The 15446-nt window shown below is 41.3% G+C and overlaps 1 protein-coding gene across 1 annotated transcript in view; it reads left to right on the top strand.

The window, feature by feature from the left end:
• The window catches only part of slc1a7a (solute carrier family 1 member 7a), a 72960-nt gene that overhangs the window by 28495 nt on the left and 29019 nt on the right, over window positions 1–15446 (top strand). The window contains exons 3-4 of the mRNA XM_043699315.1: window positions 7435–7650; window positions 14468–14510. Of these exons, the coding sequence (XP_043555250.1) occupies window positions 7435–7650; window positions 14468–14510 (259 nt within the window). The remainder of the gene's footprint in view (window positions 1–7434; window positions 7651–14467; window positions 14511–15446) is intronic.

Raw genomic sequence — 15446 nt, 5'->3', positions numbered from 1 at the left:
TTCCTTGGTTTTGCCGGCATTGAGAGCTAGGTTGTTCTCAGTGCACCATTTTCCAGGTCTTCCACCTCCTGTCTGTAGTCTGTTTTGTCGCCATCTGAGATTTGACCGACTATGGTGGTGTCATCAGCGAACTTGTAAATGGCATTAGTCTGGTGTTTGGCGACGCAGTCATGAGTATGCAATGAGTACAGTAGGGGTCTGAGTACGCACCCTTGGGGGGCTCAAATGTTGAGTGTTAGTGAGGATGAAAATTGTCCCCATAATCTTCACTGATTGTGGCCTGTGGGTCAGGAAACTGAGGATCCAGTTGCAGAGAGTGGGGCTTAGTCTGAGATCACTAAGTTTAGTAATCAGTCTCGAGGGGATAATAGTGCTGAAGGCTGAACTGTAGTCGATGAGTAGGATTCGTATGTAGCTGTTCTTGGTGTTAAGATGTTCTCGGGAGGAGTGAAGGGCAAGTGATATGGCATTTGATGTGGATCTATTGGTCCAATAGGCAAATTGGAGAGGGTCAAGAGTAGTGGGGAGGCTGGAGTTGATTAATGCTATGACCAGAAGGAGAAAGTGAGGTCTGCAGATGTTGGAGATCAGAGCTGAAAATGTGTTGTTGGAAAAGCGCAGCAGGTCAGGCAGCATCCAGGGAACAGGAGAATCGACGTTTCGGGCATAAGCCCTTTCCTGAAGAAGGGCTTATGCCCGAAACGCCGATTCTCCTGTTCCCTAGATGCTGCCTGACCTGCTGCGCTTTTCTAGCAACACATTTTCAGCTCTAATGCTATGACCAGCCTTTCAAAGCACTTCATGACCACCGAAGTTGGGTCACTGGGTGGTAGTCATTGAGACATGCTGCACGAGCCTTCTTAGGCACAGGGATGATGTTGGCTCTCTTGAAACAGGCAGGGACAGTGACCTGCTGCAGGGAGAGGTTGAAGATGTCCGAGAAGACCTGTGCCAGTTGATTTGAGCGTGCTCTGAGTGCACGGCCTGGTACTCCGTCTGGTCCCATCACTTTCCTTGGAGTCACACGAAGGAAAACTGATCTGATCTCTGATGCAATGACTGTTGGGATAGGTTTGTCAGGACTTGTCGGAATAGGTGTTACCTATCTACCGAAATTCTGCTCAAAGTGAGCATAGAAGGCGTTGAGATGATCTGGGAGGGATGTGTCATTGTCTGCTATCTTGCACTGTCTCTTTTTAGAACCTGTGATGTCATTCAGTTCTTGCTATAGTCACCAGGTGTCTATCTGGGTCTCTGGCTTGGATCAGTATTGGTCCTTGGCTGTCTTAATGGCTCTGTGAAGGTCATACTTGGATTCCTTATATTTGAGTGGGTCTCCTGATCTGAAAGCCTCACGCATGGTTTTTAGCAGGTTCTGTATGTCCTGATTCATCCAGGATTTCCAATTGGGGAACACCCAGATTGACTACCTCAGTATGCAGTCCTCCACACATTTGCTGATAAAGTCTGTGACGGTGGTGACATACTCGTCCAAGGTACCTGCGGACTATATGAACATGGCCCAATCAGCTGATTCTAGACAGCACCAGAGTTGATCCTCTGCCTCCTCTGACCAGCACTGGACCTGTATCCGTGAGGGAATCTCCTGCTTTAGCTTTTGCCTGTAAGCCGGGAGAAGAAACACAGCATTGTGGTCAGAGTTCCCGAAATGAGGGCAAGGGATGGAGCATCTTTCGCAGTGGTCTAAAATGTTCGGGCCCCTAGTGAGGCAGGTAATGTTCTGGTGATACTTAGAGTCATAAAGTCATAGAGTCATAGAGATGTACAGCACGAAAACAGACCCTTCGGACTAATGTGTCCATGCTGACCAGATATCCCAACCCAATCTAGTCCCACCTACCAGCACCCGGCCCATATCCGTCCAAACCCTTCCTATTCATATACCCATCCAAATGCCTTTTAAATGTTGCAATTGTACTAGTGTCCACCACTTCCTCTGGCAGCTCATTCCATACACATACCACCCTCTGCATGAAAAAGTTGCTCCTTAGCTCTCTTTTATATCTTTCCCCTCTCACTCTAAATCTATACCCTCTAGTTCTGGATTCCCCTACCCCAGGGAAGACACTTAATCTGTTTATCTTATCCATGCCCTTCATGATTTTATAGACCTCTATAAGGTCACCCCTCAGCCTCCGCTTCAGGGAAAACAGCTCCAGCCTATTCAATCTCTCCCTGTAACTCAAATCCTCCAACCCTGGCAACATCCTTGTAAATCTTTTCTGAACCCTTTCAAGTTTCAGAACATCTTTCCAATAGGAAAGGGATCAGAATTGCACGCAATATTCCAAAAGTGGCCTAACCAACGTCCTGTACAGCCACAACACGACCTCCCAACTCCTGTACTCAATACTCTGACCAATAAAGGAAAGCATACCAAATTGGACAACACCTTCCTTAGATTGGCTTGGTTGAAATCGCCAGTCACAATAAGCAGGGCCTCGGGGTGCTCCATCTCCATGGTGTTAGTGGTGGAGTGCAGCACATGCAGACCTTCCTCAACCTTTGCTTGTGGTGGTATGTACGCAGCAGTTTATATAGCAGTAGTAAATTCCCATGGTAGATAGAAGGGGCGGCATTTGATGGTGAGGAGTTCAAGGTTTGGGGAGCAATGGCTGCCCAGGGCTGTAATGTCCGTGTACCACAAGTTGTTGATTAAAAAGCAAACCCCTCCACCCTTTGTCTTACCTGAGGACGTTGTACGGTCCATGCAACGGATAGAAAAACCATCAACCTGAAGTGCTCAGTCGGGAACAGATGTTTTGAGTCAGGTTTCTGTGAAGCAGAGTGCACAGCAGTCGCACAGAATTCACTAACTGCAGAGGGAATTACCCTTTCTTCCTCATCATTGAAATCACTGAACATATATTTATTTATAATTAACTGTGCCAAGATGAATTCCATATTGTTTCTAACAGTTAAGAGATGGATTCTAAACAGTTGGGCTGAATTTTCTTGGGACAGCAGTGGCCGCAGTGTTAGGATAGAAAACTGGACAAATCTGTCTCAGCCGTTTCTGGAGTCTCAACAAGATTCTATGACAAGAAAAAAACATCTCAAGAGCAGCTCTTGAGAATTTCATCCCATTTCCAAGAGCTGCAGACCAATTGGAGTTTGGGCAGCTCTTCAGTCCCTGCTTTGCCACTGGTGGCCATTATCTAAGACTACACCTGGCCCAGAGATCTGGCATCAATGGCACCATGGAAACAAGTAGGATTAGAATCACTGGAGCCAGTCAGGCAAACCTGGGCAATGACTGGGGAGGACTGAGTGGGAACTGAAGAGTGTGATTGGCAGGCTGTGGGAAAGGTTGTTTTCAATGGGCAGCTCTTGTTGCCAGGTGACCAACCATGAAACTCAGAATGTCTGATTCTGTTGGATCCTCTCACAAAGAGGACTAATTGACCACTTAATCATCTGAGAGGTTGTCCTCCACCTTTCTCACCATTGATACAATTCCACAGCATCAAGAAGGCAATGAGCACTTCATCCATACCTTCCTGCCAGATTCTCTGGTCATGCCTCCAACCTCCCATCCTGTTCGTGATGACCATGTTAATTTCCTTCAAAGGTATATGATGATGAGGGTGAGCAGGTTGCACAGTGGGACAAAGGCGATGGTTGCTGGGTTAAAATCCTTGAACTTACCTCCTAACAGCGTTGTGGATATACCAACAGCCCAAGAATTGTAATGGTTCAATAAGGCAGCTTACCACATTCTTCAAGGCAGTTAGAGTTGGGCAATAAATTCCAGATTTGCCTGTGACACCTACATCTTGTGAATATAGAAACAAAATTGAATATTCCAATGCTACTAGCTGTTCTCAGCTCTCCTGCTGTCAGCTGTTCTTCTGCTTAGGGACAATCATTACAATCTGTTATTGCCAGCACAGGGTCTGGCAGAAGGAATATGAGTGTATTTTAATAGTTTATTGGCACTTATATAGAAGAATGCAATTGTTTCAGATTTTATGATTTTATGTATAGTTTAACACAAGCCCCCTATTTAGAACAAAACAACAAAATTGAAAACAAAGAACGTCAGTACTTTTGAAGCAATAAAACTGAAATCATTAGAAATAAAATGGGAAGCTTTGCTTTAAAGTTCTCTGCAATAGTTAATTTGAGGTATGTATCTGATCAACCAATTGATTTATTAGTGAAAAATCTACATTGATAAATGTGAATGTTAGAACATGTATAGATTTAGTTTTAATATGTGGCCATTAACAAGGGCTGTGATATTTGACCATCAATATAGGAAGGAGGTACAAGTGTGATCTTCTACTTGCCTGCTATGGGTTAAGTTGCTTTCGGGGAATTGTTTTACCTTTTTTTTTCAGGACACCCTTTGCCCAGGAACAAGGACATATGGAGAAGATGAAGAACGTAATCTAGATATTCCTCTCCAAGGGTTAAGTGCTAAAATAGCATCAAAACCCAACCGCTGCTTGCCATGGTGACCCTGTTCTCTTGAGAAATAGCAGCCTAACAATGTATCTGGAATCTGGATGCTCTTTGGTCTGATAACAAGTATGCTTGTAAGTCTGTGGGTACAGATGATTCCTGAAGAAGAGCTTATCCCCGAAACGTCGATTCTCCTGTTCCCTGGATGCTGCCTGACCTGCTGCGCTTTTCCAGCAACACATTTTCAGCACAGATGGATTAATGCCAGTCTGCAGTGTCTTAGCAATCTGAAATGCTTTCATTCTTCCTTCACGTTCTCAACCTCAGAAAGGAGCACTGCTTCAAGGGGTGCAATAGCTGCAGACTCCAAAGATTACAGAAGCAAAGATGGCATCCCTGACCAAAATCCTGTCATCAGCAAAGTTTAGCAATCCTTCAACAACCAAAAACTTCACAGTAATCCAAAATAGATATCTAGCAACACTTCTGATCTATTAGTGTCTCTAGCAACATAGAATACAACAAGTGTACTGCCATTAGCTTTTGGGAGCAACAATTCAGCAGTGAAGGACAGAATCTTAGTGCTACATATTGTATAATTATTGTACAAAGACTTTAATAGCAGAGGTAGAGTTTCATTGGGCATCATGACGAATTAATACGAAAACGCTCAAATGCCTTAGGGATCCGTGAACTTTCAGCACCAAGCTTTTCTGCAAATTTGCCAACTTTTACTTCTAACTTGCATTTTTAAATCATTCCAAAACTAAAGAAAGTCTAGCTGGTATCTCTTTGATTAAAAAATAAAACGTGGCAAACATTAAATTTGCCAGCGCTTTTGGCTCAGATATTGATACAACTTCTCAGTACCTGCAAACCCTCAATCCAAGCATTTATTTGCTAAAATCATTTCCATTGAATTTCCAAGTTATCCTCATGCTGTGCTAAATGGAAGTTAAAGCAATATGAGAAGCCTTTTGATTTACTTGAAGTGAAATCATAACAGCCATTATTGAGACTATGTATACAATCATACTATAAATAACAGAGGCAATTGGTTCCTGAATTTGTGCAGTGAGTCAATGGTCTAACTAGGAATGGGTTGAAGGGTTATAGAGAACGGGCAGGAAAGTGGAGGTGAGGCTAAGATGAGGTCAGTCATGATCGTATCAAATGGCAGAGCAGGCTCGAGGAGATGAGTTGCCTAATCGTGCTCTTAGTTCTTATGTTCTAAAAGAAGGGTTGACATTTGTTATGATGGCTTATTTGCATCCTAATGTGTATCTTTTTGTTTGCCAGCCTGTGTGATGATTACCCAGGGACATAGCATAACACTGTCCCAAAAGCATGAAAGAACTTTTACTCCAGATTATACACACTCCCCTTGAGATTAATATTTGTATGCCCACATTTGTTATCCTGTGACTTGTAGATTATTTTAAAACTCTAGATTAAAAACTAACCATATTATCATTAATTGGTCTTTGCCAGCCCAAGGAGGAATTTAAATCAATAAAAATATTGACAAGCAAATAAAATTAATCTGATGACAGTTTTAATCCATTAATGCTCTGCATGAGCTTTTTCCTACCTATACCTTTCTCTCTTGTGTGCTTATCTAACTGCCCTTGAATGCACCTATAGTATTCATATCCATGTTCTGATTAATTGCAGAATAAAAAGTCACTGTGTTTCTAATAAGACTGGCTGACTTTTGTTGTAAAGAGCATCTCTAAGTCTTAAATGAATTTTAGTAATAGAAGTGACATGCCACATCTTTCTAAAGAATTTCTCCTTCCTTCCTATTGTTCTCCTTTCCTCTTGACATGTATGCTTGCTAAATCCTATATTTTCACAGGACAGGATGACTTCCAGCACTTAATCCAAATGGTGATTATCATCCCATGGTGACCATTGATGAACCATTCAAGTAGTTGAGTCTAGCTAGTCGACCTCCTCACCTCATCTCTTCAGATGAGAACTTCAAACAGGGGTAGTGCAACTGAGAGCAGTAATTTTAGCTAACATACTTGTCTAACTCCAGAAAAGCATCTATGTCCAGCTATAGCTCCCTAAGCAGTACCTTTACATGGTCAACCTATTTAGATGTATCAGAAGTCTGAATATTGTATCATTTTACCTTTATAGCTCTGTCCTGAGTTATGTTACTCCATTATCCCTGATGAAAATCAAATAATGAACTATTCTGTATATGAATACAAAAGTTAGTTTCTTAATTCAGCTCCTTTATAGTGCTACATTCAGTATTGGCAGGTAGGAATTGTTAATTTCTCAATCCCTGATGCTAATGTATATGGATCAGAGCGCAGTAAATTCTATAAAATGCCACTTTAGTTTAGAACTGGCCCTATTCCATGAATGGTCTCATGGTTGGTGTTCAATATTGGAAGCATTTCAAAGTGGTCAAAGTGGAGCAGAATGCTGCATACAAATAACACTTGAAAGGGATTCTGGCCACTCAAAAGTAATCCAGAAACTCAAAAATAAGTGACTACTTAGACTGGAGCAACTGTGGTGCAACTATTTCAGGAACAAAACATGTCATGATTTTTTTCTCCAGTCTATGTTGGGGCATGAAACTAGAAGAGTAATAGACTAAATTGATAGACTTAAACGCATAGTGATAGGGAGGCAAAAACAAAGTGAAAGCAAAATACTGCAGATGCTGGAAATCAGAAACAAACACAGACAATGGTGGAGAAACTCAGGAGGGCTGGCAGCATCTGTGGAGAGGTAATATTTCAAGTCCAGAATGACTATTCTTCATAACTTCAGAGCTGCTTAATTTTTCCAGTATTCTCTGTGTTTGTTTCTTGATACTCGATGCAAAGGACAAGCCACCATGCAATCAAGGAGTTGGAGGAGTACATTGGAGCCATTCCCTTTGTGACCCACTTCAGAACAGGAGGAGAAAAGCAATGCAGTGAGTAATGTACAGACAGACATGTTCAGGACACCCTTGCACTATTTAAGTTTGTTTTACAGCTTGATGTCTGGACTGGCGGCCTTGGATGCAAAAGCTTCAAGTCGATTGGGTCTCATCACAATTGCTTACTACCTCTGGACAACCTTTGTGGCTGTTGTTATAGGAATAATTATGGTCTCCATTATACATCCTGGTGGTGCAGCCCAGAAGGAGAGTATCGATGACAGTGGAAAGCCAATCATGAGCTCTGCTGATGCATTGTTAGATTTGATACGGTATGTGTGAGTATGGTCCTTTATTCAATGCTAAAATTCCAGTAACTCCAGGGAAATCAGGCTCATGACAAGGCTATTTTAAATGCATTTTACATCACACATTGTAATGTTCAACAATATGGGTAAACTCCAATATCAACATCTCCCTGTATGTGTTCTCCATTTCAGTCTAAGCAGCATTCTTCAGCTGCTTCTTCAGCTCTGCAAGTTTCTGCAGCTGATAACACTCCATAGATTTAGAGATTTACATACAGAAAGAGGCCATATAAGCCATTGTGTCTGTACTAGTCAAAAAGGCCTGTCTGCATTAATCCTGTTTTCCAGCTCTTAAACCATAGCCCCTGAGGCTATGACAACGTAAATGACAACTCAAACACTGCTTTAATGTTATGAGTTTCTGACACCCACATTAAAATGCGAGGGCCCCATTTTTGTTTGAGGCCCATCCACGTTCCACAGACCAGATTCAGGAAGCATTGTCCCAGGAGGTTGTATTTTTGTCCTAGGCTTGCCAAATTCCTTCTAAGAATGCAGGGCAACCCAGAACAAGCAAATGCCTGTTGCCATGTACACATAAAATAACATTATGGACTGAATCTTACAGTTTTATGACTAATCAAAGTTGCACTGCAAGACCTGGCAAGTATTCTCACTATATCTTACTAAACTTGTCTCATTAACTACCTACCCGATCCCCATGGTGTTTGTCGCATCCAATTCTATCCCCATCTTGTCATGCGTCATTCCCAGAACTGCATGCCACTCAATGGATATCCCAGAACCTCTTGGGTCTGCACGATCTTAAAAGCTGTTGTGCACCCAGACAAGCACTGTAAGTCTGGACCTGCTCTGTACAGTTCCTGACATTTACCCGAAACATGGCAGATGGCAGGGTATGGTTGCCCTGCTTTACAGACAAGGTCCTGGAGGCACTGGTGGATAGGGTGGTGCACAAATGGGACATTCTGTTTCCCCAAGACTGGCAGTGGAGGTCACACCAATAGCCGGTTCCAAACTTACCATTAGAGTTGGTGCATTCTCAGCCCTTGGCAGTGATGTGGGAAGAAGGTCAATAACCTTTACCACGCCACTCGTGTATGTTCAATTATATTCTCTCCAATACCTCACATTCAATATCTCTGCTGCTGAACACGCCACCCACCAAGTCTCATGCTCTACTATTCTCACTAATATGTGCAACATCTTCATTCAGTGGCTTTCACTCACATTAATTGCTGACTCCGCTAACTCAGTAGGCCCTCTGCACTTCTGACTCACTTGCTTGGGACATCTCCACACCCTCATCAAAAGTAACAACTGAGCCTTAATACCTACTTCTTATTCCAACAGGAAAATATAATAAGGCAGAAAGAGTCAAAACAGGACGTGGGCTGCCTGACATTTAACTCTTCATGCTCTAGGTGGAACGGATCATGACTCTGAGTGGCCCAAGCAGGCTCAGCCCTGATAATGGATGCTGTCCTTAATTTGTTGTGCTGGAACTACCTGACTGAAGGCTATCTCTCTTGAATTTACTGAGACATGTTGACAAATATGACAAGCTTTTTTCCTTCCAAAGACAAGGCAAGGCAATGCTAGTCCAGATTGGTTCAGAGTGAGTGAGTGCTGTGTTAGCAAGTAACAAGCCCAGGCATGCAGCCTGGTCCAGTCCATGAACTAGGTGGGTATCCCTGAGCACACAGTGCCCTTGCTACTGCATTACAAAGATAATTGCCAGTGCAGCCCAAGGCCCAATGTTGAAGTATAGAAGCGACCTGTAGATGGGTTGGAGATGTGCCATGAGGGTTTTTAGAGCCTGGCACATATTAAATGTCAATGCCTGTAGACATAGAGTATGTATGGCCAGTGCCATGAAATGTGTCCAACATGAAGGTTGTTCAAGGCAAATGGTAAGCTGAATCCACCAGATGCCAGTTCTGATTTCCTGTCGAGTCTCTTGACATCTAGCTGAATATCAATGATGCATGTTGGGCCATCCAAAGGCATATAACAAGGGATCCACTTTAACTAGCAACTCACTGCTGCCTAGAAAGAACTTGCCACGTACTTTTCAAAAACATAAAAGATGGAACAAGGCATTCCCAATATCGAGATGGGCCTCACTGGAATTTACACCCAACTCTACCACAAATCTCACCTATTGTGCACATTGCTCAGAACCCTATATAGTTTAACCCTGTAAGTCTACTGATTAAATGTGATTATTTTAAAAGAAACTTCTAACTGATTTAAAGAAAGCAACATTCACCACATTCAAATACCTTCAACTAATCTCTTATGAAAGCCAATATTCTAAATTCTTTAGCAGTTTTGACAGTTCTTTGACATCTCTAATGGTTATATGCACCTTTTAGGGAAATGCATGTGTGCTTTTAACAATCTCATAGCATACAATCCCCTATAAGGGTACCTGACCACCATCTGCAAGGGTACCTAAGATTACCTGACCTGCCCCAAAATGTCCCAGTCCAATATCTAAAAGGCTCTTTTATTTCACCAAAGGGCTACTCTGGCTATCCAAACTAACTTACAAAGGTCAGGAGTGCTTTAAAAACAAAGAACAAAGAAAATTTACAGCCCAGGAACAGGACCTTCAGCCCTCTAAGCCTGAGCCGATCCAAATCCACTGTCTAAACCTCTCGCCCAATTCCTAAGCATCTGTATCCCTCTGCTCCCCACCTACTCATGCATCTGTCCAGACATATATTAAATGAATCTACCATTCCTGTCTCTACTACCTCTGCCAGCAACGCATTCCAGACACCTACCACCCTCTTTGTAAAGTACTTGCTGCATGTATCCCCCTTAAACTTTTCACCTCTCACCTTGAAAGTGTGACCTCTTGTTATTGAATCCTTCACCCTGGGAAAAAGCTTGTCTCTATCCACCCTGTCTATATTCTTCATGATTTTGTAAACCTCAATCAGGTCCCCCCTCAATCTCCTTTTTTCTAATGAAAACAAACCTAACCTACTCAACCTCTCTTCATAGCTAGCACCTTCCATATCAGGCAACATCCTTGTAAACCTTCTCTGTACTCTCTCCAAAGCATCCACATCCTTTTGGTAATGTGGCGACCAGAACTGTACACAGTATTCTAAATGCGGCCAAACCAATGTCGTGTACAATTTTAACATGACCTGCCAGCTCTTATACTCAATATCCCGTCCGATGAAGGGAGGCATACCATATGCCCTCTTGACCAATCTATCCACCTGTGCAGCAACCTTCAGGATACAATGGATCTGAAATCCCAGATCTCTCTGCTCATCAACTTTTCCCACGGCTCTTCCATTTACTGTATAATTCACTCTCGAATTATATTTCTCAAAATGCACCATCTCACATTTGCCTGGATTGAATTCCATCTGCCATTTTTCCACCCAACTCTCCAATCTATCTATATTCTCCTGTATTCTTTGACAGTCCTCTATGCTTTCTGCTAACCCACTAATCTTCGTGTCATCTGCAAACTTGCTGATCACACCAACAGTGCCCTCTTCCAGATCATCTATGTATATCACAAACAACAGTGGCACCAGCATTGATCCCTGTGGAACACTACTGGTTACCTTTCTCCATTTCGAGAAACACCCTTCAACTACTACTCTCTGTTTCTTGTCGCTCAACCAGTTCTTTATCCACCTAGCTAGAACACCCTGCACACCATGTGACTTCATTTTCTCTATTGGTTTACCATGGAGAACCTTATCAAACGCCTTACTAAAGTCCATGTATATGACATCTACAGCCCTTCCTTCATCTATCAACTTGGTCACTTCGTCAAAGAACTCTATTAAGTTGATAAGGCATGCTCTCCCCAGCACAAAACCATGTTGCTGATCACTGATAAGCCCATTCTTTTCTAAATATAAATAGATTTTATCCCTCAGTACCTTCACCAGCAACTTTCCCACCAATAATGTCAACTTTAAGATGATCTAATGTACATAATCCAGGTTTGATGCTACAGGGATGCTAACTTCCCTCTACAGTGAAGGCAGCTATGATCTAAATAGTCAAGTGCATTCATACAATATGTATATACAAAACCTGGCTTGCTCCATTCTGGCCACCATAAAATGTGAATAACCAAGTTCAGAGCCAATATGTCTGAATTGCAGACACTTGCTCTATTTTTGCCATGATAAAGAAGTTCCCTATCATGGCAAAGTACATGACCTCAGGCCTATGTGTTGTTTCCATTACATATCTAAATTAATCTTTAATATTTTTTGCAAATAGATAACAGAAATAGGAACATGGTGGTCATGTTACTTGATTAGCAATCAGGGAGATAGTTTAAAAAAAAGGAGATAGGAGTTTAAATCAATATCTGTTAGTGAATTGAATTCAGTTATTTAAATAAATCTTGAATGAAAAGAAAATCTCAGTGTTGATGAGCATGCAACTACTGTTTTGTCAGAAAAACCTAAACTTTAAGGAAAGAAATCTGCTGATCTGAAAAAGTATGTGACAGTCTTCTGAAATACCCTCACAAACCCATCAATTGTTGGAAAGGTGATTCGTCACCACGTTCTCAAGGGCAATGAGGGATGAGCAATAAATCTTGGTATTGCCAGCAATGTTTATGTCCCCTGCATTGATAATAAAAAATACTGGTTGTTGCAATCAGCTCGCACTTACTCTTTTACCTCTGTGTTCAAGGTTCAAATCTGATCTGAATTGAGGAAATGGATGTTTGCTGAAATGGCTATAACAGTTCTTTGCAAAATCAGTGTGGTAGTCTTAGTTGGCTCTTAATGGCCATCAGTCCAACACAAATCAAGATGCAGTCAAAAATGAAAGTCTCATTCAGAAGAGGCTATGCAATATCTTGTTTGTTTGCAATTTTTGTGCACTATTTCCTGCCTCAGGCTACTGACTGTGTGGAGTTTGCACGTTCTCCCCGTGTCTGTGTGGGTTTCCTCCGGGTGCTCCGGTTTCCTCCCACAGTCCAAAGATGTGCAGGTCAGATGAATTGGCCATGATAAATTGCCCATAGTGTTAGGTAAGGGGTAGATGTAGGTGGGTCGCGCTTCAGTGGGTCGGTGTGGACTTGTTGGGCCGAAAGGGCCTATTTCCACACTGTAAGTAATCTAAAAAAAATCTAAGTAATCTAAAAAAATCTAAATCTAATCTATTTTAAGGTCAGATCATGAGACACTTTATTCTATCTTTGATCCTGGTCAATCTGTCTTTTCTGATGTCCTTACCAAAATTATATAGTATTCCTTTCCTAAGCTTGACTACCATCATTTGAATCGGTAAAAGAAATCTAGCAACTGGTTCATAGAACAAACGTGAATTTACTTGTAATGACTCAGTAACAATTAACATACAAAACTGGTATTTGAATAAAAAAGAACACTATCTCTGAACAGAGGCATGATAACCATTCCAAGCTGAAGGAAGGTAATATTTAGATGATAAGTTAATCAAACAGATAGGTATATTTTAATAACTGTTCCCCTTTGGTTTTCTGACATTTCTTTCTGCCACGCAGTTCTTTAAAATGTATTTAATGGCCCAATTATACTCATAAATTCACATCTGTTGCTCATTCATAGTAAATTTGTTTGTGCAGACTTTACAGATGAATTTATTTAAACTTTTGTTTGGACTATGAGCTCATGCTGTTAAATAACCGTCCCAGTTACAAAACAAAAAAAGGATTTAAATGCCATTTCAGGTCAAATTGAGAGATGTAACATTATTTAATGGATAGCTGACCAGAACCTTGCAAAATATCTGTCCACTCTCTGTTGTGACTTTTATATGTTTTGTTTTCCTGGTTTGTCTATGCATTCAGTCCTGGTATAAAGGTGAGAAGGAACCAAAACATAATAAAATGGATAGTGATCCACCTCTATGACCTCAATAATAAGATTTTCCTTAATTGGTGTAATATATTTGGTATTTACTATTCATTGTGTATTCAGAATGAATTGCCCTTGCAAATACACAATAACAGGAAAAACAATGGGGATCATAAAGTAGATTCTCACATCTGGAAAAATGGAAGTTTCCTTTTCGTGCATGTATGTTTTAAAGAAACATATATGCATGATCTGTTTCTTAACCAATCCCTCTCTGAATTCCAAAAATTAATGTTATGAAAAAGTTGTACCTCTAATAAACATTCATGATTTTTTCTTAGCTTTTAGCTACAGTATCTTTTTGTAACATTAGCAATCTCATAAAATCCCTCTACCGTGGCATCTTCTATCATAGAATCCCTACAGTGTGGATACAGGCCCTTAGGCCCAACAAGTCCACACTGACCCTCCCAAGAGTAACCCACCCAGACCCATTTCCCCTACCCTGTATTTACACCTGACTAATGCACCTAGCTTACACATACCTGAACACTATGGGCAATTTAGTATGGCCAATTTACCTAACCTGGACTGCTTTGGATTATGAGATGAAACCCACGCAGACATAGGGAGAATGTGCAAACAGTCGTCCAAGACTGGAATCGAACCCAGGTCCCTGGCAATGTGAGGCAGCAATGCTAATCACTGAGCCATTGTGCTATGTCTATTTCTTGATTTTCCATACCAAAAAGTGTTTCTGAAGAAGTTAAATATTGGTCACTTGTTAATAGGTCAATAATCTGAGCTAGGCTAAGTTTAGAGAACTAAATTAATCCATTGATTCTTTTATTTCATTGTTATGATTCATATTTGTCTTTGGTTTTTTGTTTAAATTTCAATCAAATGCATTTTGCTATTGATTACTATAATAATGCTGAGAAACGTATTTCTCAGTTTTCTTTCTTGTCTCTTAAAAGGAATATGTTCCCATCTAATCTAGTTCAAGCTACCTTTCAGCAGGTGAGTTGATATTTTATTTTTATACCTGTTCATACCTGTTTATACAACTCTGTCAAGGTCAGCATGTATTGAGCATTCATAGTTGCCCTTGTGAAACCTCTGTAATTCAATGTGCTTTTAAACATTTTCCTTCTTTTATAAAATCCAGGTGAACCACCCAGGTTCATAATGCAGAATGCGATCAAAAATGAAAAAAAAATAGGAACGAAGACAAGATAAATTCTAGTAAATTGGGTGATAACAAGCCGAGGTTTTGAAATCCTGTAAATTGTGGAAGGAAAGGAAAATTGGGATATTGGCAAAGAATAAGTTAGATGAGAAATAATGGGAAATAGCTGTAAAGATAGAAAAGTAGTGTGGAGAAGATGTACATTTTTTTTTTACATTACATTACAGTGTGGAAACAGGCCCTTCGGCCCAACAAGTCCACACCGACCCGCCGGAGCGAAACCCACCCATACCCCTACATTTACCCCTTACCTAACACTACGGGCAATTTAGTATGGCCAATTCACCTGCCCCTGCACATCTTTGGACTGTGGGAGGAAACCGGAGCACCCGGAGGAAACCCACGCAGACACGGGGAGAACGTGCAAACTCCACACAGTCAGTCGCCTGAGGCAGCAGTGCTAACCACTGTGCCACCGTAGGTTGGTAAAATGGAAAGACATGTACCAAATATAATTTAATGCAGTCAAATGAGGAGTTATGTACTTTGGGAAAAGCATGATGAAGAAGCAATGTAATCTAAAGATTAATTTTTTATGGGAATTCAAGAATCCTGCCAGGTGTATATAAAGGCTTGAGGAGAAAGTGAGGTCTGCAGATACTGGAGATCAGAGCTGGAAATGTGTTGCTGGAAAAGCGCAGCAGGTCAGGCAGCATCCAGGGAACAGGACAATCGACGTTTCGGGCATAAGCCCTTCTTCAGGAATG

The sequence above is a fragment of the Chiloscyllium plagiosum genome, chromosome 11 (assembly GCF_004010195.1).
Source record: "Chiloscyllium plagiosum isolate BGI_BamShark_2017 chromosome 11, ASM401019v2, whole genome shotgun sequence".
Classification (NCBI taxonomy): Eukaryota; Metazoa; Chordata; class Chondrichthyes; order Orectolobiformes; family Hemiscylliidae; genus Chiloscyllium; species Chiloscyllium plagiosum.
Note: the sequence above shows the minus strand (reverse complement) of the source record. Positions and strands in the feature narration are given on the sequence as shown.